Here is a 27513-nt window from a genome sequence, read left to right as displayed (position 1 = left end):
TATGTTCCCACTGTGGAAGGATGTGTGGATCCAGAATTGTCCTCCACAGTCACTCACACACTCAGTGTTAAAATCGTGTTTATGGAAGACAATCTTACTTGGCTACGAGGGATCGCTGAAGAAGGTATGAAGGATGCGCGAATGCTTTTCCAGACAGCCCATGGACATTATTTTTGCAAAATATTTATTTAAAAAACTAGAGTAAATATGGCAACAACAGGAAACTTAGATAGCAAAGAACATAAACAAGACGAATCGGCACATCGCTTTTCCTTGTGTTATTTGAAAATAGCTTTTACAATGTTAATGTCAAGTACGCCAAACATCCTGGGTATATTTATAGGTGGGACCTATTTTTAAAACTGCTCAAAACACATCTTGTTTTTTGCCACCACGTTAAGTTAGCAGCTTCCACAAAATGTTGAGCCTCTTCAGCTCTTGCTGAACTGGATGGATGAAGAGGGTCAAACATTTTGCAGGTGTATGGAAACTCTTTCTTTTTTCTTTTTTGGAGGGTGAAGGGAACAAACTCTGTTGGGAAGAAAAAGGACAAAACAGCAACAGCAAGACCAACCAGATGACAGTGGTACCGCCTGTTAAGTGTGTGAAACTGCTGTGTGCAAAAGAACATGCCTGAGACATGTTGTGTACCACCAAGGCTTCAGCAACTTCCTGCATCGCTAAAAAGTGATACTACCGTACTCCAATTTCTCTCTCTTTTGCTCTTTTAGAAGGCCAATCACTGAGATCATTAAGAGAAGCAGATTTGTGCGGCTACACACACAAATGCAGCAGAACAAGCTAGTAACATTTCAGGTTGCAGGTGATAAACCACATTTCTAAAAGGTCCCACACTCAGACGTTAAAAAGTCCTGGCAAATGAGAACACTACTATAACAGGGAGATGTTGTGCTAGAACAGGAAGTTATAAGGGTTGCTGTTTTAAAGTGCCCCTCTTGCCGTCTGAAGGAGCACAATGCACTCAAACACCTAAGGAGTCCACCTCCCACATTCTGCATGTGCAAACTGCCTCTTTAAGTCCATTCCGCTGCTTCTATTCCGATTCCATTATGCTTAAAAAAGGTTTTGCTTGTCAAGAAAAGGGATTTGCCTTCACCTTTTAAAACCTTAAATAATGCTATTTCTTTAATAAACAAATCTCCTCCCTTCCTTTCAGATTAACAGGATAAAATCATCTTAACTGTCCTGTTAACTGTGCTTTAAAAACTCTGCGGTAAAGACAGGTGGCGGCGGCAGTGAAGGAGAGAATGAGGGTAGAAAACGGCCGGTTAAGAAAGAACCCTAAAGTCCCCTTCGGGCATCCCCCGCTCACACGATTAACAATTACACAGGTCCCACATCATCGGGGACCCTGCGCATGTGGAGTTGCCTCCCTGGGATGAACATGTGGATGGTGGTGCCGCGATGACCAGGGTACGTGTGTGCCAGGGGGCTGGGGCCCTGTTCTCCCCTCATGCGATTGTTAATAGGGTGTGAGGGAACACCTGAAGAGGGATACAGTGGAACACCATAAAAATAAAAATAAAAACAGTCAGTGAAACGAAAGACAACAACATGGTCTCAATAATTACATAGAAATATCACGGACAACACGTAGAAATAGTCACATTGATCCCGAGGTTCCCATTGTCTGCAAAAAGGTGTGCTATGGCAGTGTCGAAAACAAGGCAGTCGCAGTTCATAATGGCCGCCGCCACCCCGTCGTGGATGGAGCGAGGGGTCGCCTCCCAAGTCAGCCTCCGCCGGTTGCCGTTCAGTTCGAGTCTGTACGCAAAGTTCTCTGCCTGTTTGCGGGTGCCGATGAGCAGGACGATGGCGAAGAACTGCTGGTGGCCCTCGTACTTCTCCTGCTTCTCCAGAACCAGCATGAAGTGGTGGCCAAAGCAGGACTGCATCATCACCCAGTCCACAGCCCCCGGCAAGTTAATGTCCGTGGCGAGGAAGACGATGTCCTCCCCTTGCAGGGTGGTGATGCTCTTGTGGGCATGCATGAGGTGCGACATGACGGCTTCCAGCGAGCCCTGCCACTTACACGAGGCACCGGGGCACGGGCAGGAGTAAGGGCGGTATTCGCAAATGTCTTCATGCTCCGGTTTTTCTGTATGGTGGAGTGTCAGGGAGCAGCCTGTCGTGGCGTACTGGAAGGAGACAAAAAATAAAATCAAGGGTGGGAAGCACGGCTATAAAGCAGAATCGGCGGCTTGCTGCTTGATTTTGGTTTTCAGGGATGAAATCGAATGGACTGAAATACCCTGAAACTAGAGCTTGCCTTATAATGCACAAACCAAACATTTACGGTTTTTGAATGTAATAGCTGGTCTAAACCATGGCTACCCTCCACCAAATGCCAAGATTACAGGGAACCAGACAGAGGGCCTTCTCGGTAGTGGCGCCTGCCCTGTGGAACGCCCTCCCTTCAGATGTGAAGGAAATAAGCAGCTATCTTATCTTTAAAAGACATCTGAAGGCAGCCTTGTTTAGGGAAGTTTTTAATATTTAATGCTGTATTGATTTTAACACTCAATTGGGAGCTGCCCAGAGTGGCTGGGGAAACTCAGCGAGATGGGCGGGGTATAAATTATTATTATTATTATTATTATTATTATTATTATTATTATTATTATTATTATTTCTGGATGCCATGTTGAAGACTTGTAACAAAGGTGAGGCTGTGAATTATTATTTCAACCGCATTGCTTTCTTCTGACCTTTTGAGTTTCCCCACCACCTGCCCTCTGATCCTTTTTCACTGGATGTGCTAGAGGTTCGACTTGTGGCCTTCTGTCTCCAATGTATGCGCTTTGAAACCAATCTGTGGCACCCTCCACAAGTCTAAAAGCGTGCGACAGAGAAAGGGAACGCTACACAAGGTTTGCTGGTTTGGGGGGGCATGAGCCTCGTGCCATGAATGACTTTAGGATTTTAATTCACGAGCGGAGACCGCTTGCTAACGAAGGTTGCAATATCGGTGGGTGTGCGATTACATGAAATTACAACCGTTTTTAATTCAAAGTTAGTGGCAGTTTAAAGACTCCATTTGTTTTTATGGCAAACGTTTAACAGAGCAACAGACTCGACCGATTTCTCAGGCGAAAGCAACTGCCAAAAATTTAGCTCCTCCGGTGACTCCCGTCGCAGCCATCAACCTCACACAAGCACCGCAGAGCGCAATTAATTTTTAACAACTACTCTGGAATGTTTCACAAGGTCCAGCGCACAGCACCCAATAGTCAACTTTTCAAAAATAAAAACCACATTTGGCCTAAATTCAGATTTTAAAGCCTCACTTGCTGAATGGCATAATACATAAATCACTCTCAGATATAGATATATTAAGGAAAGGTCAGTGATGGTGTCTGTTACTGAACTTGCTGGTCTGAGAGTTGTCATGTGACCCCCATTCCCCTCCCAGAGCTATAATGTCCAGAGTGGTTTAACCATCAATCTCTCTTCCCATAAAACTCTGGGAATTGTAGCTCTGCGAGGGGATTAGAGGCATCCTAACAACTCTCCACATCCTTAACAAACTACAGTTCCCAGGATTGGCCACCAATCCGCTTCCAGGCCCAATTTATGACAACAACAACAATTTATTTGTACCCCGCTCATCTGGCTGGGATTCCCCAGCCACTCTGGGCGGCTTCCAACAAAGATTAAAAATGCATTAAAATGTCACACATTAAAAATTTCCCTAAACAGAGCTGCCTTCAGATGTCTTCTAAATGTCAGGTTTATCTCTTTGACATCTGATGGGAGTGCGTTCCACAGGGCAGGCGCCACTACCGAGAAGGCCCTCTGCCTGGTTCCCTGTAGCTTTGCTTCTCGCAGTGAGGGAACCGCCAGAAGGCGCTCGGCGCTGGACCTCAGCGTCAGGGCTGAATGATGGGGGTGGAGACGCTCCTTCAGGTATACTGGGCCGAGGCCGTTTAGGGCTTTAAAGGTCAACACCAACACTTTGATGCCCATGCTAGCATTTTAAACCCTAAACAACTTAGGCCCCAAATATGTGGAAGGTTGCATCCTGCCCTGCAGATCACCCTGAGTGTTGAGATCAGCAGAGGGTGGCCCTCTGGGTAGTTCCACCTTCCTCAGAAGTTCAGCGCGTTGGGGATGGCCCAGAAGAGGGCGTTCTTTGTGGTCGCCCCCAAATTCCCTCTCCTCAGATGTAAGCCTGGCTTCTGGTAAGCGCTGAAGATGCACTTCTATACGCTGGTCTCTGACAGTTGAGATGTGTGTTTTCAGGGCCCAGCCTATTCTTGTGACTGTAATCTGTGTTAACTGTATTTAATTCTGAATTTGAAGGAAGTCAGTTTTCTTACCTAGGCATCCACCTTCAATATGGGGATAATAATGCTGGCCTATCTTACAGGGTTGCTGTAAAGATGACTCTGTGTGTGTTTGTGTGCAGTGGTTTGAGCACCTGAGATAAACTCATTACAGTGGTGCCTCACAAGACGAAAAGAATCCGTTCCGCGAGTCTCTTTGTCTTGCGGTTTTTTCGTCTTGCGAAGCAAGCCCATTAGCGGCTTAGCGGATTAGCGCTATTAGTGGCTTAGCGGGTTTAGCGGATCAGCTGATAAGCGGCTTAGCGGCTTAGCGGATCAGCTGATAAGCGGCTTAGCGGCTTGGGAAAAAGGGGGGGGGGAGGAAAAAAACCCCGCAGGAACTCGCAAGACATTTTCGTCTTGCGAAGCAAGCCCATAGGAAATTCGTTTTGCAAAGCACCTCCAAAACGGAAAACCCTTTCGTCTAGCGGGTTTTCCGTCTTGCGAGGCATTCGTCTTGCGGGGCACCACTGTATTGTTGTTGTTATCATTCCTATACCATGTTTTATTATGTCCAGTTCTTTCTAACCTAGTAGTTCTCATTCCATCTCACATTCAGATGCACCATAATTGCACCCCAGCATTTCCCACTGAGCTTTGTCAGCTAAACAGCATTAGTAATTGTGCCATATATGAAAATCACATTAGCTTTGCTGATGCTGCTAAGGATAATATTACAAAGCTCAACACTAAAAACTACACCTACGTTAACAAAAAGGTGAGAGGCATTATTATTATTATTATTATTATTTTGCTTCTTGACAATTTCCTGAGATGTCCACTCCTGCATGTACAACATGCTACATCTCAGTTTGGAGGAAGGTGAGCAGATGGGATTTTTTGATCCTGCAAACTCCATGGCAAAGCACGGAAAGGACCGGCCAGTAGGTGAAAATATGTCACTCAGCTCTTGTGTAGTGTTTGCTCGCTGCACAGAAATTTCCCCAAACCCAACAGCTTCAAAGGCACACACAGACCCATAAGAAGTTGTGATGAGCTTGTGAATGTATAAAAATATTACACAAAGTAAAAGGTAAAGGGACCCCTGACCATTAGGTCCAGTCATGGCTGACTCTGGGGTTGTGGCGCTCATCTTGCTTTCTTGGCCGAGGGAGGCGGCATACAGCTTCCAGGTCATGTGGCAAACATGACTAAGCCGCTTCTGGCGAACCAGAGCAGCGCACGGAAACGCCGTTTACCTTCCCTCCAGAGTGGTACCTATTTATCTACTTGCACTTTGATGTGCTTTCGAACTGCTAGGTTGGCAGGAGCAGGGACCGAACAACGGGAGCTCACCCCATCACGGGGATTCGAACCGCCGACCTTCTGATCGGCAAGTCCTAGGCTCTGTGGTTTAACCCACAGCGCCACCCGCGTCCCATTACACAAGGTACAAAAGGTTAAAAGCACGGAAACAGAAGACTTGTGTGAACCACTAGACTTGGGGAATTCTTTCAGGGGAACTCCTATGGGGCCAAATTATCATTGCCAAGACAGATAACTTTTCAAGTTTCTAGACCACGTGGTTGCAATGGAAAAAATTATTTAGCATTTAGATGACAGATGAGAAACAGGCTTTCCCACCTCCAGACGCTTTCGACCCATTCTCTCTCCCACCCAGCTCTTTTATAGATTTCCCCTCCGCCCTAGTTTCATTATTTCTAAATGGTAAAGTGACAGGGGGAAATCCGAACGATGCAAATTAAGTGTTTTAAGAATATCCACTTGTGAATAATGTATTGTGGGCATAACGTTTCAATTTCCGTGGAATACAATTCTTTTGGCCCAAGACACACACACACACACACACACACACAGCCTAGATTACAAATCTTACCCTACCCCATTTATCAACAGTTTTAAGAGATTCTTTTACAGCCTGGTCAGTGAGCTTTGGAAGCACACACTGTAAAGTCCCCCTGCAGAGAGAGGGAGGCACATGCTGCAGAGAACCTGGCGGGTATCACATACGATATATGTGCAAAAATGAAAGCACAGCAAACTGCAGCAGCCTGCCTGGCCCGCCAGATGGTACCACAGACAGGAACCTTCTGTATTGCAGCAATGTGCTATTGCTAATAATACACAACTGAAACGACCTGCTTTGATGTCACACCCTTTATCAATTCATTATTGCAGCGGGTAATTGTGGCAGTGATTGTGACGTGACTCATCTGCATAGAAGGCTTGATCAAGATAAAGATGTCTAGACAGCTGAGCCCAGGAGAAAAGACCTTTTAGGTTAGAGACCAAACAAACCAAGGGGCCCATTAAGAGTTTGTGGGCTGTGGTTTTCTTGGGAGACACTGGTGTTGGGGTGATGAGAGAAGAGAATCACAGCATCTCCGTATAACTTGGGGGGAGGAGGGCGGGAGAAATACGAAGTAGAAATGAACAGGTCTGTGTGCTTGGGACATGGACAAGAGTTGCCTCTGAGGGCACATTTACATTTCTGGGGGCGGGCAAAATTTCTGCACATTCTTGCATCTGCCACAGCCAGATAGCAAAGCAAGCAGCATTTGAAATGGTGCCAAGCCTCTTACACAGAGGTGGGAATCACTCAAGCAGCAGAAACCAAGAACCCAGCACATTAGTTCTATGGTACCAAGGGACATGTTCATTCTTGCCCCATTTATGCCTGGCTGCCTCTAAAATATGCATAACAGCCAAAGTTTCATTGTGGAAGTATCTTATTTCTTTTGGGTACGTCCACAACACATCTCTAAAAAGCTGTGCAGTTGAAACTTTACTTTGAGCTACCTTATAACATAACATATAGGGATGCGGGTGGCGCTGTGGGTTAAACCACAGAGCCTAGGACTTGCTGATCAGAAGGTCGCCGGTTCGAATGACCGCGACGGGTTGAGCTCCCGTTGCTCAGTCCCTGCTCCTGTCAACCTAGCAGTTCGAAAGCACGTCAAAGTGCAAGTAGATAAATAGGTACTGCTCCGGTGGGAAGGTAAACAGCGTTTCTGTGCACTGCTCTGATTCGCCAGAAGCGGCTTAGTCATGCTGGCCACATGACCCGGGAGCTGCACGCCGGCTCCCTCGGCCAGTAAAGCGAGATGAGCGCCGCAACCCCAGAGTCGGTCACGACTGGGCCTAATGGTCAGGGGTCCATTTACCTTTACTATAACATAACATGTAAACATCACCAGTGTTTTTTTTTCTGGGCAGAGAAGAGAAAAGAGTGGGAAGATTGTGATTATATCACCCACAACTGGCCTATTTGCACAAGCAATGCAGGAGTCCACATTTAGAGATACCGTGTTTTAGGGGCATAAGTGAGGCCCCTTAATCACCGTCAGTGTCACTGAGGACACTGGGGCATAAACACACCCCACCCCCAGATACTGCTAACTATTCTGGGGTGCAGCTTTCGGATTGCAAGGCAAAATCGTTTGGAGGTGGGCAAATGGCTTGACCTAGCCCAGATCTCGCTGGAAAATGCCAAGGGGGGCGGGTAATAAGTACAAGACAGGACCTTGCATTTCACATGAATCCCTGGCCTGCTGGCAGCTATATACAAAAACCTTGTTACCGAAACTAGCTCCGAAGCCCCCCAAAGCTGAAGGTAGAAAGTTTTAGATCCTGTTAACATCTATGATCTATTTCACCAACTTGGCTCTTTTCAATTATTCCAAGTTTCCCTCCAAGATGCATTGTAAGCCGTGCCGCGCCACCCCCGGCAATCACCGCTAACTGCAGTCTCAGCAGCTGTATAGGTCAGCACATGCTGAGCTGGGCACATAGCTAATTGCTTGCTTATATTATTAGTTTTGCATTTGTGAAATACTGTTCCCTTACACTATCGGTTCTAAAATGCAGAAGTTGTCTTCGGCAGTTAACTCACTTAGGTCTGAGCACACGGCAGGAGTGCACCCTGCAAGCAAAGATTTTCCATTTGCAGAATCCAGTTACCGTGAGCATTTCGACCAGGTTCCCATCACAGCTACAAAGGGCCAGACGCTTACTAAGTGTCAGCAAAAATGGCTGGTGAAATATCGGAAACCAGAGGAAAACTGAACTGCTGGAAGCAGAACCGTGCAAAGTGAGCACATGTATATACGCTTTTTGAGCAAGTCTATTAAGGTTAAGGGACGCGGGTGGCACTGTGGTGTAAACCACTGAGCCTAGGGCTTGCTGATCGGAAGGTCGGCGGTTTGAATCCCCACAACAGGGTGAGCTCCCGTTGCTCGGTCCCAGCTCCTGCCAACGGCGTTTCTGTGCGCTGCTCTGGTTTCGCCAGAAGCGGCTTAGTCATGCTGGCCACATGATCCGGAAAAACTGTCTGCGGACAAACGTCGGCTCCCTCAGGCAGTAAAGCGAGATGAGCGCCGCAACCCCAGAGTCGTTCGTGACTGGACTTAACTGTCAGGGGTCCTTTACCTTTACCTAGTAAGGTTAATAGGGAGCTGCTTTGAAGATGGACTGCAAACTATAGTTTGTAGTTAACTCCTGGTCAGCACTAACCAAAGTTTGCATGAATTTGGAACTGAAGGCAAAGTATGTTTAGAACAGCCTTCCCCAACCTGGTGCCCTTCACAGAGCTGTCTTTGGTGGGGCTGAAAGGAGCTGCAGTCCAGAATATCTGGAAGGAACCAGGTTCAGGAAAGCTGATCGAGAACACATCCGGAAATGGATGAGTGAATCTGCATTTGTGAGAAATAATGGGGAAGTGTGTAAGCCTGATCCTCCAAATTGTGTTTGGAGGACTGGAATTTGCAATCAAGCAAAGGCACCATTTCCTTAAAAAGAAAAAAGAAACACTATTTTCGGAGCAGATACAACTAACATCACATAAATGTTTAGATTTAAATTATTAAAAGGGTTTCTCTGAGCAATGCAATCTGATTTTAATTTTTAAGATGCTTCATTTTGGTTGGTGGGAAATTAAGCACGATCGCTGCTAGGCTTTTCTAAGTTTCTGCTTTTGCCACCTTACACCGTGTTACAATATTGTGGTTTTGTATTTTGCACTGCAGTTTAAAAGTAAGTTATTTTAAAAAAGGAAAGGAGGAAAAAACACACACACCAAAGAAACAAGTCCCAGCCATTCATAATCTTCTAGGTAGTTTCCCCTCTCACTGAAGAGAATTTTCAGTTAGCTAACAATAGATTGGAACAATCTGCACCTGGCGAACAATAGCAATAATCAGCAGATCTGGGCATGCCCAAGCCGCTACGAGACCGAGTGGATGAAGAACAGAAAAGATCGAAGAGGAGGGGGAAGAGTCAGTGGCAAGTTCAGAATCAGAACTAAGGAGAAGGTCCTGCACAGCCATCAACAATCTAAGCAAAGATCCAATGGAGGAGTCATAGACTGGGGCCGCAAGTGCAGTGGGTACCCTCCATATATTCTTGGACTCCTAACTCCCATCAGCCTTACCCAGCTTGGCCAATGGCCAGGAATTATGGGAGAGCACTAAACTGGCTAACCTAAGATACAGTATTCAAGCCACAAGGTAAACTCCAGCCGCAGAGGAAGTGATAAGAAGTAGATGGGCAAATGTCAGATCAAAGGCAGCATCAGGAATAAGCAGTGGCCAACAATAAAAAGGAAGACCAAAATCAATTGCAGCCAAAGCCGAAATGGAATAGCATAGGCACAGGAAGGCTATGACCACTGTATCTTTTTCAAGCAGCTAAAAAGCCTGGTGGCGCCTGCAGCGGGTGCTGTGCGCATTCACAACAGGGCCAGAAATGCGCCATGAAGACTATACAGAAAAAGGTGGTTGCAACACATCCTTCACAATATCTCTGTGAGGATGCTATGGTGGGGTCAGCAATCTTGTTTTCCTATATACAATATTCCTAGGAGGAATGTTGTTTTATCCCATCCCAACACTCTCAGGCTTATCCAGCCACATTTTGAACGCCAGCAGCAAAGTTTCCAGCTGTTCGGAGTAGTTATTACCTGTAAAACAATATAAAAATACCATATTTTACCATCTATAAGACGCCCCCCATGTATAAGACGCCCCCTATTTTGGGAGACTCCAAATTAAGAAAACATCCCTCAGCACTAACTGTGTATACGATGAGCCCCAATTGTAAACCTAATTTTTTTGGAAAAAAACCCCCTAGTCTTATACACAAAAAATACAGTATATATTAATAGGCAGCCCCCAAACCACCTCCTAAGTACTTTTTTCCAATTTTTTAAAAAATAAATATGCCCATTAATATGGAAACGAAACGAACATGTAAAGATGACATGAGCTGATGCGTCCATACCTAACTGCAGCTTCCATATGTATAAAGGGAGTAAGTATTCAGGTTACACCTGGACAATGGGAATGTCTGTAGTCCAATCTGAACACTCATTTACCATCAACAAGAGTCTTGGGTTTTGCAGAGCACTCTCTGCTCCTCCCTCCACCTTGCTGATAACGTCATCTATGACATGGGTGCTCCATGCAATTCTCTCGCATGAAGGCCAGGTGTAGATAGATGACAGCTGCGTTTGCTTGAACAGTGGAAATTCAGGTATTTCCACTATGATCTGCTACACTATATTCCAGTCTTGTTCCTAAGAGGCACCCACATTGTGTGGCAGATTAGGATAAAAGAGCCAGTGCGCTTCAGAGTTGTGCAGGGACACAACTGTAAATACTAATAAATAGTATTTATTAGTGTAGAACTGTAAATAATAAATACCTCTTTGGCTAATTGACATCAATGCCCTTTAAAAATGTGTTCTGAAAGGGAATTATTGGGTTGTTTTTATTATGTATTTTCCGTTTTTTATACTGTGATTTTATGTAGTGAACCGCCCTGAGATCTATGGGTATAGGATGGTATGCAAATTTTAACAACAACAACAACTGTAGCTTTATAAAGACTCTGTCCACTGAACTATGAAGATCATCACCCAAGATCAGAAGAGCAAATCTGAACTAAAGTGGAAGTCTAGATATATAGGCAAATATAATTTATATGGATTGTGGAAACAAAGAAAAAAGTTGGTGTGACTGCAATCCCATCTTTCCTCTGAGGAGTTTTTTGCTAGCGTAAATTCTCCCGCATTGTGTCATCACAACAACCCTCCCTGTAAGGTAGGTTAGGCAGAGAAATGGTGACTGGCTCAAGGTCATGCAGTGGGCTTCGTGGGATCTGAACCCGGGTCTCCTCAGTCCTAGCCTGACACCAGACACTGCAAGGTGGCGGCATCCCCCCTCCAAGCCAAGTACACAAAAGGACTAACAACAAAGCCCCCCAACCCCAGATGAAGACGAAGAATGAGTCATTTTGGCTTCCCAGGAGCCGCTGCAGTCAGCACATGCTGGGACTAGGCCTGGGCGATATATCAATATATCACCCAGGACTGCTATTGAGGAGCAGACCGTGGTGTCAGCTTCACTCAGCGGTATATCGCTGGTGAATCCACCACCGCTCCCGGGTCCCCCTGCTAGCAGCGTCTGCTAGAGTGCCTTCCTCCAGCGGCGCTGTTAGCAGAGGGACTCGGGAGCGGTGGCAGTCTCACCAGCGACATATCCCTGAGTGAAACCACCATCACACTCTGCCCTCATACGATGCAGAGGGAGAACAACCTGGGCGCCAATACAGTGGTACCTCGGGTTAAGAACTTAATTCGTTCTGGAGGTCCATTCTTAACCTGAAACTTTAGCTAATGGGGCCTCCCACTGCCACCGAGTCACTGGAGCACAATTTCTGTTATCATCCTGAAGCAAAGTTCTTAACCTGAGGTACTATTTCTGGGTTAGCGAAGTCTGTAACCTGAAGCATCTGTAACCTGAAGCGTCTGTAACCCGAGGTACCACTGTACAGCTTGTCCCTTCTTCTGCATCTTTAAACTGCTCGACTGAGTACAGTGGTACCTCTGGTTATGTACTTAATTCATTCTGGAGGTCCGTTCTTAACCTGAGGTACCACTTTAGCTTATGGGGCTCCCCACTGCTGCCGCTTGGCCACCACACTATTTCTGTTCTCATCCTGAAGCAAAGTTCTTAACCCAAGGTACTATATCTGGGTTAGTGGAGTCTGTAACCTAAAGCGTATGTAACCTGAAGCGTATGTAACCCGAGGTACCACTGTATGCATCTGCCCTTACCTCAGTTGAGCAGTTAAAGGAGCCCCCAGCCCGGCACTGGCCCCTGCAAGCCAGCAGCCGGCTGGGGGCTCTGTGAAACTGCTCAGCTGAGGGGAGCGTGGTTGGTGCTCCCACAGCCAGCAGCGATGTTCTGCCTGCTTGACTGTGAGCAGGGGAAGTGCTGGGGCTGTCTCAGCTGGGGAGGGGGAGCCAAACAAGCTGCGTTGTCCTAGCCCAGCGAGCGCCTGGGTGCAACGGCCTCAGTTCCTGAGGTGAGAGCTGGGGAAGTTCCACCAGGTGCCTCGCGGGCAGAGGCCAATGCAGCTTGCTTTTTCAACATCATGGTACATCACCAAACTGCGATGTTTGGCTGGCAACACACCGCAATGTTGAAAAGCTGATATCGCCCAGCTCTAGCTGGGACAATCAGTGCAGACTACTATTTCATTTGTATTCTCTGCTGCTCTCAAGCAACACCACCTGATTCATGCAAAAGCAGTGCAATTCCTTACCAACATGGTCTGCTGTAACCCGGGGTCTCACTCCAAATCCTACCTAGCAAACTCCATTCTAAAGAACCCAAACCCCAGCCTTGTAATTAACAGCCCCAGGCTTGTTCCCAACTCATTCATTAAAATCAATCAAAGAACTAAAAATAGAACTGGTTCCCGTCCCTCCCCATCATATTTGTCATCAGCGATTCTAGAAAACAAAGCTTGATCCTGCCTCTTATCATACCTTTTAAGTCTTATTTGATCATTATAAAGCAGGCGCAAGCATCTATTAATGCAGTCAGACAATGGCTAGTCAGAGGCAGGGAAGCAGCAAGCTATTGATTCATTTTGATATTATTTTGAGAGGAACAAAAGGTGAACTAGCTTTGCATCACTGAGACCAACAAAGTAAAATAGTATGCTCAGAAAAAGGGAAAAAATTAATGAAGCAAGGCTACTAGTGACTGGGATTAAAAGCACACACAGCATGTGCATTTCTGCTATTTAAAGAATTGGCCACCATCAGGTGTCTCATGACCTCAGCTCCTAACAAGACAACAGCCACACGCTAGTAAATGTCTACTTGCCATAAACCATGCAAATGTCTTCTCTAAATATCTAAAGCTGCCTAATACATTGAGTAGTTGTCCCCAGGCCAGTCACCTTTGAACCAGTTCTTAGGAGAAGTTGACATCTTTCCCCTTCCCTTCCTATTCTCCAAAAGCAGAATTTGGAGATTACAGAGAAATGTTAATAACGACCAACTAACTGTCAGGAAGCTTAGTATGAGACAGCATCACGCTCGTGAAGAACAATTAATATTCCCATTTTACAGACAATACCACTATGTATCAGACGTCAGTGGTTTGCCACAATATGAAGGAATTTGCAGAGAGGATAATCAAAGCCTTCTGTTCCATACTCTCTGTCAACATGAAAGCTGTCACTCTAGGAAGGAAGAAAGGAGCCCACTTTTGCCTGAGTACAGTCATACCTCTAGTTGCGTTAGGTTCATGTTGTGGATTTTCGGGTTGCAAATGTGGCAAACCCGGAAGTGTATACTTCCGGGTTTTGCTGCGTGCACAGAAGCGTTCTATGCGCTTTGCGCAGGAGCGCTCTATTGCGTCACGCACATGTGCAGAAGCGGCGCATTAATACGGACTTTTCGTGGTGCGAACGACACCCCAGAATAGAACGTGTCCGTAAGTAGAGGTACCACTGTAGCAGGAGCGGAAAAGGTGCGGAGTGGAACAAATAGAAAAGCATGGGAGAGAAAGCAAAGTGGCCAATTCCATCCCTAACTTAGCCAGAAGTCAAATAACACTGGATATACACATTCTGCACATTCCTCTAGGTCAGAGTAACAGGGCGGGTAACAATTCTGGCCAATACAGTCGCTAACCCAGATCTTCGATGAATGAATAATCTAATAACTGCCCTCTTCTCAGCACTGTGCAAGCAACTCTGCAGAAATCTTAGACACTGGGGGGAGGGGACATAATCCAGCAAAGGCTGTTTGTGTGAAAAGAGGATTAGCCAAGCATAGGGGTCAGCAACCTTTTTCAGCCATGGGCCGGTCCACCGTCCCTCAGACCATGTGGGGGGCTGGACTATATTTTTTTTTGGGGGGGAAAGAATGAATTCCTATGCACGGCGTTTTAAATAAAAGCACACATTCTACTCATGTAAAAACACTAGGCAGGCCCCACAAATAACCCAGAGATGCATTTAAAAGGACACATTCTACTCATGTAAAAACATGCTGATTAAGAAGGCGATTGGGCCGGATCCGGCCCCCGGGCCTTAGGTTGCCCACCCCTGGTCAAGCAGGTTAGTTTTGCACTTCCACGAAGTTACTTAGGCTGCCACCCTAACCCACTCTACCTGGGAGTAAGCCCCACTGAAGTCACCAGGGCTTACTTCTGAGTAACACTTGAACTGTCATTGGAAAACTTTTCTTTTTCATGCCCTCTATTCCTCCCTCTCACCCTAGCTATCACTCATGCCACCCATTCTTGGAACAAAACCAAGACACTACTGTACAGCCCATTAAAATCAATAGCAGCTTTGCCATCGATTTCAGTGGGAAATGGACTGTGCCCATTTGTTTACATGTTGGAGGGGTGGGGGAAAGAGAAATCCATTAAGCAATTTCCCCTTCCAGCTGCCAAACAAACCTGCGGTTCCTTGTTTTGGATTAGCAAAGCCTCCCCATAATCACAGATGATAATATTCCCCTATCATAGGAGCAATGACAATTAAATTGCAAAGGCAACCCTTACAGTAGAGTTCAAACACAATTAAGGTAGCATCCTGAAAATCAACTGATTGGTATCTTTAATTGTTTTAGAGGACTTCCGGGGTGGTGCCATCGGCAATGGCGGAATCCCTCTGAACTGGAGGGACCAGCTCCGCGCGAAACGGGTCGTTTCCGCTACGGCGAAGCGGGGACCCTTTAAAAAATCACAGGCGGATGAAGCCTGTGACCGTGGGACTCGGCGGGCACCTTTAGCGCCCCCCCAACCCGCAAAGGAACCCATTAACGGGCTCCGAAGCGAAGAGGGGGAAGTGGCGCGGTGCTGTGAGTCAAGTGCTTTTTCCGTGGAGCGAAGCCGCATAGCCGTTGCCGGAGAGCGCTGCCTTTTTCCTGGGACAATTTGGCATCTAAAGAATCACCCGTGAGTATTTAAATCTTGAACAACTGGACTTTAAATAAGGACTGGCCAGTAGAGAGGAACTGGACTCAAAATTTATTTCAATTTGGTACTGAAACGGGAAGGTCTAAACAGGAAGTCAGCCTTCCGTTTCTTTGTAGTCAGAATAAAGCAAAGGCAACGTAAACTAGAGCTTAGAAAATTACTTTTAAAGGATTGGCTTTCATCATTTAAAATCGTGGAACCCCCCTTCGGTAGCAGGAGAAGAAGGGGGATCTCTTTTTGGACTGTTTAAACCTGCAGAAGTGAGTTTAAAGTAAAGTAACTTTCCACCGTCCTGATCCTGGAGCGGAGTGTCAGGACTGACGTTTGAAGCTCATTGACCAGAGACAAATGTTTTTGACAGACAGCTAAAAGAAAAGTAATATAGTGATTCCATTGTTTCCTTTCGCATTTCAAAGGAACAAATATTGTCAGAATATCTTAAAAAAGAAACTTTGTTGCTATTGTTCTTAAAAGAAAGAATAAACAGAAGTCTTCCCCCTAGAGGGAGACTGTGAAATTGTAACCTATTTCAGGAGCTTTCAGCTGCTACAGATTACAATCGTGGGAAAGGACTTGTGACCTTGTAGGACAATGTTTTCAGAAGCTCTGTTGGGTGCTTTCTGTAAAATAAATGCCCTATTGGATCAGTTAAGCCAGAAGACGGATTTGATGACTAATGCGGCCAGAATTTTTGAACAGGCAGCAGGAAACTACATGGAGCCTACCCAGGAACTAAAACAGGAGTGTGCTAGGACAGCACAGATGAGAGAAGAGGATGCTGCTGAATCCTGGGTGCCAGAAATGGAGGGAGTTGCGGCCCTGCAGGAACATGAGCCTTTGGATTTGATAAATGAATCTGGAAAAAACCAGATTTGGAAAGATAAAGTTTGGTTTGGTTTGGAAATGGGGGGTTGGATTGACCCTTCCATGCAGGGATGTTTGGACTTTCTGAGTCTGGTAATGGGCCGTCAGATGTTTGGAGCTGTGGGGGCTCTTAATTTTGCAGGTAATCTGAAACAGGTGTTTAAATATCACATGGAGTTTAGTCTGGACTATGGAAACGGGGCTGATCTGCTGAAAAGGGTCAAAAACATTACTAAGCTGGAGTTCCCACGAGTGAAAGGAAAATATGAAGAAGAGTCGCGGAAGGGACATGGAAGAGACTTGAGGGCCTCGGATATAACGATACCAGGTTAATGCACTAGATTAATGGGACAAAAAGGACTGACAAAATCCGGGACCAGGAGGAAGGGATGCTGGATGAAGATTGGATTGTTTTACTTTTTTTTTCTTTTATCATTAGGACTGTATTAAAAAAAAATTGATGAATGTTAGAAAAATGTTGAAATGGAACTACTTGGTTCTAGTAAAAATGTTTAAAGAATTAGGTTAATGATATGGTTATGAGAAGTTGGTAAAAATAAGATTTAAGTTTTAAGTTTTAAGGTTTGCTATAAGACAAGATGAAAATAGATTAAGGTAATGTAAGGACAAAATATTATGAACTATGGAAAGGATTTGCTGTGATAAATATTAACCAGGATACAAGAAAGGGGAGGAGGAGGAGGTCAAAGAAAGAAGGTAATGAAAGTTGAAAATTTGAGAATGATGGATGTATTTTTTTCTATTTTTCCTTTTTTTGTTTTTTGTTTTTTATAATTTTAAAAAATCTTTAATAAATATTTTTTTTAAAAAAAAAATTGTTTTAAAGTTTATTCCCGCAACCTTTGTGGTGGTGTTGATTCTTGGGACGGCACTTCTCTAGAGCTGGCCCAGGCAGGAGATGGGGTAAGAGAGGATGCTTATCTTGAACATGGGTGCCTCCCATAGCATGCTAAATCCTAATTACTATGCTAAACAGAGATGGGCCCATACCCTGTCCTTGTGCTCAGGTAGGCTGAAGGCAGACAATACACTCAGACAGCTGAAGGTGGCAACAATGAAGACACCACTATGAATGTTCTTGTTTATTTCCTCCCACTGCCATCTCTGGCCAAACAGGTTTTGCAAAAGATGCAAAAAAACCAAAGCATTTGTTTATTATTATTTTTTGCAAACCTTCCAGCAGATGGCAGTGATCTCGGTAAGAGTGTAAGATGCAAGGAAGGAAGCTTCTATCCCATGCCAGCTTTGACTCTCTCAAAAAGCCACTGTCGTGCTGAAAAAGTGGGGAGGAACCACAGCTGAGTGACATTGCACATGCTATACATCAGTGTTCCCCAACCTTGGGCCTCCAGCTGTTTTTGGACTACAACTCCCATCATCCCTCGCTAGCAAGACCAGTGGTCAAGGATGATGGGAATTGTAGTCCAAAAACAGCTGGAGGCCCAAGGTTGGGGAACACTGCTATACATGATAACTGTCCCAGGTTTGGTACCTATCACTGTCTGTTAAGAAGATCAGGAAGGATCCCCAACTGCTACCTTGGACAGCTACTGCCAGTCACGAGTACACAATGTCAGCCAGCCCACAAGGACAAACAGCCAGACCTGGTATAAGCAGCTTCCTATGGATCTGAAACTGTATAGCTAGTTGCGCCATTTCCTAGTGTTTGTGGTGCATATGGAGCACAGCTCAGTGAGAGAACGTGTCCTTTCCAGACAGCATCTCTATGTAGTATTGTCTAGGTAAAGGTAAAGGGACCCCTGACCATTAGGTCCAGTCGTAACCGACTCTGGGGTTGCGGCGCTCATCTCGCTTTACTGGCCGAGGGAGCCGGCGTACAGCTTCCGGGTCATGTGGCCAGCATGACTAAGCTGCTTCTGGTGAACCAGAGCAGCGCACAGAAACGCCGTTTACCTTCCCGCCAGAGCGGTACCTATTTATCTACTTGCACTTTGACGTGCTTTCGAACTGCTAGGTTGGCAGGAGCAGGGACTGAGCAATGGGAGCTCACCCCATCACAGGGATTCGAACCGCCAACATTCCGATTGGCAAGCCCTAGGCTCTGTGGTTTAACCCACAGCGCCACCCGTGCTGTCTATCTGTGTCTAAAATCCTGCAGTGCAGACCAGTCATGGGCAATCTGGCCCACAGGCCACTGGGTCTTACAAAGTGCTGTGCCTTTGCCCTCATGGGAATACCTAACATCTCAGTCCTCCATTCAGGCAAAAGGCATTCTCAGAGTTCAAGGGCACATTCCAGGCAGGCAAAGGAGGATGCAGAGCAGGGCTGGTGTGGCTCGGTGTGTGTGTGTGGCCTGTGAAGGGCCCCAAGGGCCTGATAGAGAACCCATAAAAGCCTGGAGGGCCGCATTGGCCCAAAGTCCTGAAACTGCCCATCTCCAGACTAGATGATTAAACACAATTTCGTCATCAGATTACAACCCACATTACAATACTTCCCGGTCACCTATCGTTTCCATGGTAATTCTCCTAGAACAGGAAAAGCCTGCATTAAATGTACTTCTGTTGACCTTTAACAGAAACCGGCTAAAAGGTCAAGCCACTGACTAGTCATGTGCTAAGATACTCTTTTTCTCTTTGAATGTTGTTGACTTGCTAGACCTGGATGATGTTGACATGACTTTAGTGCCTTGATTTTTATTCTATTTTTTTCTTTCTTTTTGGTGCCATGACGTCCACTGGGTGGCCTTGGGCAAATCACTTCCACTTAACCTGCTGTACAGTCTGACAATTTCCACACAGCCCCACATACAGCACATGACAGCAATCTAGGCAGAAGGTGATGGGGGCATGGACAACTGAGACCAGGCTATCCCAATATAGGAATGGCCATAGCTAGTGAATTTGCTGAAGTTGGACATAAACACTTCCAGCCACAGAAGCCATTTGAGGCTGGAATCCAGGAGTACACCCAGACTATGAACTTGTTCCTTCAGAGGGAGTGGAACCCCTCCCAAAACAGGTTCTACACATAATTCCCAGACATGGGAACCACCTTCCCCCCACCCACAGTACTTACATCTTATCAGAATTCATCCTGAGTTTATTAGCTCCCACCCAGCCCTTCACTGCCTGTTTCTCCTGACTCAGATGGCACCATGCTCCAAATCCCAAGATCCCATGAATTTCAGATAGATACCAAACAGCACAGGGGACAGAACAGACCTTTTCTGGGACCCCCCCACAGCCACGTTGCTGAGCAACAATCTCCTTGTACTGCTTTCTGGAAGCAACCTTGCCGATAGCAGTGCAACCACTGAAACATAATACCTTCAACTACCACCTCCCTGGGTCACTGCAGAAGAACTCCACGGTCAACGTTCTCAAAAGCCAATGAAAGCATAACCAACAAGGCTGTACTTCTCTCATCTCTTCACGGATAGAGGTCGTCACTAGGGGCAACCAAGGCTGTTCTGGTGCGAAGCGAAGGACAAACCTTTTTTGGCACCTATGAAATACCTTGCCAACCTCACTGTCGCTAAAGGCATCACACAAACACTTCTTCATTAAGTCAGACATTTAAGAACATTTTTACTGTCTTACTCTCTGACTTCAAGCACGCTCTTGTCCGCTGGTTGCTTTGTATGCACGTGCCATTGTTTTACTTATTTAGTGTTTAAAAACCATCCTGAAACCACTGATGGAAAGGCAGAGTGATCTGAACTAAAGGAAGCTGGAATAATGGATGCTGGGGTAAATTATGCTGGTGTAACATACCCCTAAGGGACACAGGTGGCACTGTGGGTTAAACCATAGAGCCTAGGACTTGCCGATCAGAAGGCTGGCGGTTCGAATCCCCGTGACGGGGTGAGCTCCCATTGTTCGGTCCCTGCCCCTGTCAACCTAGCAGTTCGAAAGCACGTCAAAGTGCAAGTAGATAAATAGGTACCGCTCTGGCGGGAAGGTAAACGGCGTTTCCGTGTGCTGCTTTGGTTCACCAGAAGCAGCTTAGTCATGCTGGCCACATGACCCGGAAGCTGTCTGCGGACAAATGCAGGCTCCCTCGGCCTATAGAGCGAGATGAGCGCGCAACCCCAGAGTCGGTCATGACTGGACCTAATGGTCAGGGGTCCCTTTACCTTTTAACATACCCCTATTCCAATCTTTGATCACCAGCAGCGGCAGACTTTGGGCTCTAAAATTTGAGCAGCACCCTGTGCAGTGCTAAAATCTGACACAAACACCCCGCCTGTCTCTCACGCTCCGTTCTGCATAATTGTTGTGGTACTTTCTGCAGTGTGGCACTGGTCATGCTACCCTAAAGCTGCCTCTGCTGCCAGTTGAGCTGGCCAGAGCCTGGCAGAGGGCAAACAAGCCTTTAAAACAGTTTGACTTTCACCACCCTTTTGGCCAGTTTTAACTTCTGATGGGTTGCTAGGTCATGTTTGGAACAGGAGTAAGTCTGCCCTGTCATGCCCACCCCCCCAAACCTCCAGAATGCCCCCTTTTCAGGACTTAACCCAGCCTCAGCTCAGACGGCTATGACTGAGCCCCAAGATAAGGTAGGATGGAGGACCGTAGTGCTTTGATTAGGATTCTATTTCCCCCCCTTTTTGATGGCATATTTTCAGCCAAGCCAGGATGTGAGACTTAGTTCCTACTGAGCCCAGGCTCGGCCTGAGACCTGCCTATTCCTAACACTCCTCACCCCTGGTGGACCGTGGGCTTGGATTGCTCCCTTCAACAAAATATAGATAAAACAAACTATGTAGTCTAGGATGTCTCACAATGCTGCATTTGTAGGGTGCGCAAATCAACTATACAATGTATGAAGTGTCCCCAGGTTATGCCAATCGACCCTGTATGACACCTAACTTTCAGCGCAGCCCTATGCATTTTGACTCAGAAGTAAGTCCTGTTGTGTCCCATGGGGCTTACTCCTAGGTAAGTGGGCACAGGACTATAGCTCCAGGCTCTAACTCCCAGATGTCCAGGTTCCACTATGTACTGCATACATTTCTACTGCTACAACGGATCCTCTTCTGGTGACCTTTGGTCTAAGTTTTGGAAATGAAAAAAGAAAAGAAGGATTCATGCACCTGCTGCCTTTACGAGCTGACCCCACTTTTGTGGTCAATCTTTCCGCCTGCCCCTTGAAACAACTGTGACATATGCACTCTCCTACCCAAACTAGGGCAATTCTAGTTTTGAGGCAGCATTTATATGTATGCTTACCAGGCAGTAAACCTTTCTAAACAGAGCAGGTCTCACTTCCATATAAACACATAGCATTGCTCTGCAAATTTCAAGAACACACCAATTTTACATGCTAACTATATTATGAACTATGCATTTAATGCTGCCAAAGCTGTAAAAGGTTTGGGTTAGAAAAGAAAATAAGTACTGCAAAGGTTTTCATTTCCATTCCCCTGCCCGCAGAAAAAGAAGTTTTTCCCTTTCAAACTTTCTGGGAATTTTACATCCTATCTTTGTAATATTTGGGAATCATTATGTATATAGCATGGCTTCATTGCAGTCACATAACATAGGTGGCTTACGATGATGTGGAGATTCTCCATGCAATATGCTGATTCTGGAGAAAGCACATTTCAAACCTGCAGGTTTTAGTGACTTCCACAGGGAAGCCTACGATGTTTTAATCTAATACTGGTCTTCAACTACAGTTTCGTGATTACCATTTGTTTCTCTGTGTGGAATCTAAATTCAAAACTCTGAACTGCAAGCACTTGTTCTGAGCAACTTGCGATCCGCTAAACCAAACGTAGCCTACAAGACACGAACGGTGGTCCAACAGGAACGCAATAAACGTCCGGATTTTGCCGCTGGCCTGTTACTGCAAAGTAGCAGAGTTGTTGGGACACTTGGCAGATCACACCAGATACCCAATGGGATACGTTTGGCTTGGTAGGTCACACGCTAATGAGGAAGGCTCCAAATTCAGTAGCAGAGGACATGCTTAATGTGGGAAAAGTCTGAGGATCTTCAAGATCCCTGTCATTTCTGGATAGGGCGAGTGTAAGTCCCCTGTCGGAAACTGCAATGCCACAGCCACACAGTGCAGACCAGCCTAACTCAAGAGGACACAACTTTATATGTACCAACCTCCGCATTGCTTTACCCCATCTCCCATCCTTGTTACACCTAGCTCAACACTGTCACCAGCCTCCCACAAGCTGTATCCCCCCACGATGCTTCTGATTACAACTCCCATCAGCCCCAGTCAGGATAACAAACATTCAGGGATGATGAAAGTCGTAGTACAACACCTGGAGCGCCCCACGATGAGGAAGGCCGATGTGTCGAACTAATGAACCAACGGTCTGACTTGGTATCAAGTTGGCATCCTGCGATGTTCAGGCCACGCTGTCAGCTACTCCGTCAGACCATTTGGCCCCTCTTTGTCCAGGACGGACTTCTCCTGACTGGCGGCAAGTCTCCAGGGTGGGTTTTATCCCAGCCCTGCTGCTACTTGAAATCCCAGGACTGGACCTGGTGCCTTCTGTAAGCACACTCTATGACGGCGTCCCTCAAATCGAAGAACTAGGTGCTCTTTTGCAGCACCATTCCCTTATTTCTTTCAACTTATCTGTGATCTTTCCATTTCGACTAATTTTATTTATGGAGTTCCTCTGTTCACTTTCTCTTAACTGCCAAGCTAGGAATTTTCCTGGTTTGTTTGCATGCTCAAAATATTTTTGTTTTACTCTCTTTATTTTCCAGCTGATTTCCTCATTAACTATCATTGAGTATTGAGTTTGTAAAGTTTTGATTGCCTGTTTCACTGCCTCTTTATTGGCTTTGTTTGACAATTGTTTCTCCTTTTCTGTAATCTCATCTAAAATCTCCTTTTTATTTTTCTCTTTCAGTTTCCTTTTATATGAGTTTTGTTGTATAGAGTCCCCTCATTACCGCCTTACTTGCGTCCCAGACCATCTGTAATTTTGTCTGTCCTTGACTGTTTATTTCAAAATACAGTAGTACCTCGGGTTACATATGCTTTAGGTTACATACGCTTCAGGTTACAGACTCCGCTAACCCAGAAATAATACCTCAGGTTAAGAACTTTGCTTCAGGATGAGAACAGAAATCGTGCGGCGGCAGCAGGAGCCCCCATTAGCTAAAGTGGTGCTTCAGGTTAAGAACAGTTTCAGGTTAAGAATGGGCCTCCGGAATGAATTAAGTACTTAACCCGAGGTACCACTGTAATCAGTCAAAGCCTTTTTTGTTTTTTCCACAAATTTTTGGTCATCTAGTAAATCATCATTTAATCTCCATCTATGCAGCACCATTCCCAAAACAGTGTAAGAAAGGAGTTGTCTTCCCTAAACACCCCCTTCCCCTAAAAAAACCCAACCACCCCTGGTTGAATTATGGTGGAACCGACTCCCCCGGGAGGCGGTGGACTCTCCTTCCTTGCAGGCTTTTAAGCAGCAGTTGGATGGCCATCTGTCATGGATGCTTTAGTTCAGATTTCTGCATTGCAAGGGGTTGGACTAGATGACCCTTGGGTCCCTTCCAACTCTCTACGATAGTATCAGTGGTTCAATGCAGCAACTCTCTATTTCCGCAAGTTTAATTTTTGCTTTTGCAACTGGAGACCTTCCGATGGAGACTGTTAACGTGGGCGACATGGTTGCTTTCAGCGTTGCCTTTCATCAACACGACCTTAAGATCTGTGTCAATGTCATTTTAGAATGGTTTAGAGTGCATATTGATCAGCCTAAACCTGTGTCTTGGGAGCGAAACCGACACCGGTATATCTAGTTTAAGGGAGACAAGGGCCTAAAGATTGGCACTGATAGAAAGCTTGGGTGGAAACAGCTCTTCTCTCTGCCAGCTGCCACCTCGGTTTTTATCTTAGTTAGGGTGCTTCCAAACAGCCCATCCCCCCCAAAAAAAACCTCACACTGATTGAGAAAAAGGGGTGGGAGCATTTTAAAGAAAAGGGCTGTCAATGGCATCACCACCAGAGGTGGGATGTTGATGCTGTTGCTTCTTTGTGCAACCCATGCTCATTTTTCTAAGTCCATATGGAGTAGCAATTAGCTAGACTCATTCCAATTGTGAACTTGGGTGATCAAGGGCCGACGGCTTAGGAGTGAAATGGGGTCACCCCATAATAAGCCCTGAACAGGAGCATTCCTCTTGGAGGGTAGGGATATGCTGCAACCATTTTTACTAATAATAAGCACAAAGCACAAGGATCAGCACCGTCCCAGTGTAGGTTGCAGGTGCCCTTAAGCTCCAGTCCTGCCCTCTTCCACAACAGCAAAAGACGTCATCAACAGAACTCCTAGCCTCTGACTGGATGCAGAGGAGCTCTGTGGCTTTGGACATACCAATATGGGAAGTTCCTGAGCTCCCGGCTCGATATTTTAGGGGATGCAAACATGTTTCATCAGCAAAAGTATATGGGGGGGGATATCTCTGCAGAGGTAACGTGCGAAGTTGGATTGTAAAGGAGAATCAGGTGTGTACACCTTTCTGCACCCAACCAATTCTCCTTCGCACACACTTCCATTCCCCAGCTGCCTGCAACCGAATCATGCAGGATAAAAAAGGTGGAAAAACTTGTTGATGGGGGGATTCACCCCTCCCCACACCCCCCTGGCCTGCCCCTTCTCCCCTGCACGTATCCCTGCCAACTAACACACCAGAACCCAACTTGTCTCTCGCTCTGTCAAGTTCTGCCTTTAAGGTTGAGTCAGAAGTGTGAAAGGAGGAGGGAGGGGGGGAAAGGTACCACATTTCATGGGCCTTTGCACACATCTCTGCCGTGTTTAGACCAATGCCCCAATTCCCTTAGCGCACAGCGCAGACTAACAGGGAGTGCATTAGCACCAATGTGTTTCAATTAACCGAGACACTTGGCAAGGCTCCCTACATGGAGTCAAGAATCTATTGACTGACTGAGCTATCCATCTCTGGCCTCCCCTTTAAAAAACACCTCCTGTTTTACTAATCCAGGTACTGCTAAAGAGTTTCCAAATCATTTCCAAACTTTTATGCTCCCTTAGATCTCCACTCCTCAGTGGCCACTATTTTTGAATTATACATTAACTCTCCAGTGTAACATAGCATACGCTGTCAAGTGTAAGCAGGGATGAGGTATAACTATGACATAAGCCAATAATAATAATAGATTTTAAAGTCTGTGTGTTCTTTCAAGTGCTCCAAGCTCTTCACATACATTTATATCAGGGATCCTTACAACTAAAGTAGGATAATACTCCATATTGCAAGATATTAGGGAGCAAAACTGAGAAATACTAGCTTGGAACAGGTCAGGTGCAAAAACCAGTAGCTCTCTGGCCCCAGTCTCCGGACAACAATGCACCAGAACAAATAACAACTAAGCAAAGATCTGCATTCTTGAGAGGACCGTGGACACTGTTTACTGTTGTGGATGTGTGCAAGACCCCACACTTCTTCTGTAGCTTGAAGAGTAAAGGGGTTATGTCTAAAGGATGCTTCGAATAGTGGTTTGGAAGGTGGAGGAGGCAGAATTACAGACGCAGGTGCATCTTACATTAAAATGAAAACAGTCTCTGAGAATCAGCTCTCCAGAAAAAAGGGTACTTTGTATATGTTTCTCATGAGGAGTTAGTGGGAGGCGGGGGGGGGTGTGTGCTCACGGGGTTCGCCCCAATACTTCCCAGCAGGGTATGGAGAATTTCAGAGAGCTAGCTTTTAAAATAACACCTGGACCACCACAACCTCAAGGGCAGGCGCTGAGCCCCGCTGCTTCCCTCGACCCAGCCCCCTCTCCCCGCCCACCTTTCCGGCGGCTGTGCCGGTTGCTGCCTGCGACCTGCCCTTCCTTACCTTGCAAGGGAAGAGGACGGCCGAGGCCACTTTTTCCATGGCCAGGTTCCTGATGCTGGGGGTCAAGGATCCCCGGCACGTGGGGCAGCAGCTCAGCTTCTGCCGGCATTGGTTGCACACCAGGTGCCCGGCCTGGCACTGCAGGATCGGGGGCAGCACATAGTCGAAGCAAACCGGGCACTCGAAAAGCGAGGTCAGCTCGTGGTGCTGAGGCGAGACCGGCCCGCCGCTGCCTTCGCCTCCTCCAGGGCTCGAGATCACAGCGGCCGCGGCGGAGACCGCGGAGGAACCGGCCCCGGCGGCGGAGATGGTGGCGACGGCGGCGTTGGCGGCGGCGGCAGGGGCAGCAGCCGGCGACGGGGTGTGCTGCTGCTGCTTGCCGCAGGGTTTGCTAGCGCTGGGTCCGGCGGAGGACGGGCGGCTCATCTCGGTCGGGACAAACCATCGAACGGCGGGCACCGAGCTGATTCGCTCACCGAAACCCCGCAGGCCCCCGCCAGCGAGACTCAAAACAACAGCGCCCGTTTCCCTGGAGCTGCTGCTGCTGCTCCTCGGAGAGCCCGGCCGGGCCTCGCCTCCGCGCCGCGGGAGAGCGCGAGCGTTCCAAAGTGTGTGCGAGCGTTCCAAAAGAGAAGCCCCGACGTTCCACCGGGCCAGCTCAGCGTTCTAAGCCGCTCCTCCGCCCCCGGCGGCCCTTCTGCTCCTCCCCCGGGCAAAGCGCGCGTGGTTCCTTCTCAAACCGCCCCCCCCCACGCACGCCGTCCCTCCCCGGAACATTAATCTGACGCAAGAAAGAGAGGCAGGGGGTGGTGTAGAGTCGCAGCCTGCTCCCGAAGCCGATGCTGGCTCCTACTGAGCATGCCCTTGGTCTTTGCTGATGGCAAGGCGGAGACTTCGGAGGCGGGGGGGGGGGAGAGATAGATAGATAGAAAGAGAGAGAGAGAGAGAATGGGCGGGAGCGAAGAAAGAAGGAGGAAATCGGTGCCCTCTCTCTCCTTTCCCCCGCCACAATCTGCTCCTGGAGATTCTCGCGGAGGCACCCCCCCCTCTAAAATTAAAATTAAAAAAAACAGCGGCCGCTGAAGGCGAGAGAAAAAAGGGGGAGTGGAGATGGGCACACGCGCACATGGAAGCTTCTTCACTCTATTGTTCAATGGCGTACCGGAGCCAGGATAGGCGCTCCGGCCCGCCATCTGCTGGGCATGGAACTCACTTCTTCGCCCGAGCCAA

The 27513-nt window shown here is 46.9% G+C and overlaps 3 protein-coding genes across 3 annotated transcripts in view; 2 read left to right on the top strand and 1 right to left on the bottom strand.

Annotated features, from left to right (window-relative positions):
• EIF2A (eukaryotic translation initiation factor 2A) overlaps positions 1–17254 on the top strand; it is a 108837-nt gene extending 91583 nt beyond the window's left edge. The window contains exon 13 of the transcript XR_014547962.1: positions 15244–17254. The gene's annotated coding sequence lies outside the window, so the exon portion shown is untranslated. The remainder of the gene's footprint in view (positions 1–15243) is intronic.
• LOC310762420 (glucose-dependent insulinotropic receptor-like) overlaps positions 1–27513 on the top strand; it is a 153137-nt gene that overhangs the window by 40914 nt on the left and 84710 nt on the right. The gene's annotated exons all lie outside the window — the stretch shown is intronic.
• On the bottom strand, positions 168–27505 carry SIAH2 (siah E3 ubiquitin protein ligase 2). Its single transcript, XM_083613538.1, has 2 exons — positions 26284–27505; positions 168–2159 (listed from the first exon to the last, which is right to left on the bottom strand). The coding sequence occupies exons 1-2, from the start codon at positions 26707–26709 to the stop codon at positions 1602–1604; spliced, it is 984 nt and encodes a 327-aa protein (XP_083469664.1). The 5' UTR covers positions 26710–27505; the 3' UTR covers positions 168–1601.

The sequence above is a fragment of the Podarcis filfolensis genome (genome assembly GCF_964270895.1).
Source record: "Podarcis filfolensis genome assembly, chromosome: 5".
NCBI classification, from domain to species: domain Eukaryota; kingdom Metazoa; phylum Chordata; class Lepidosauria; order Squamata; family Lacertidae; genus Podarcis; species Podarcis filfolensis.
This window is presented reverse-complemented; position numbering and strand designations above follow the sequence as displayed.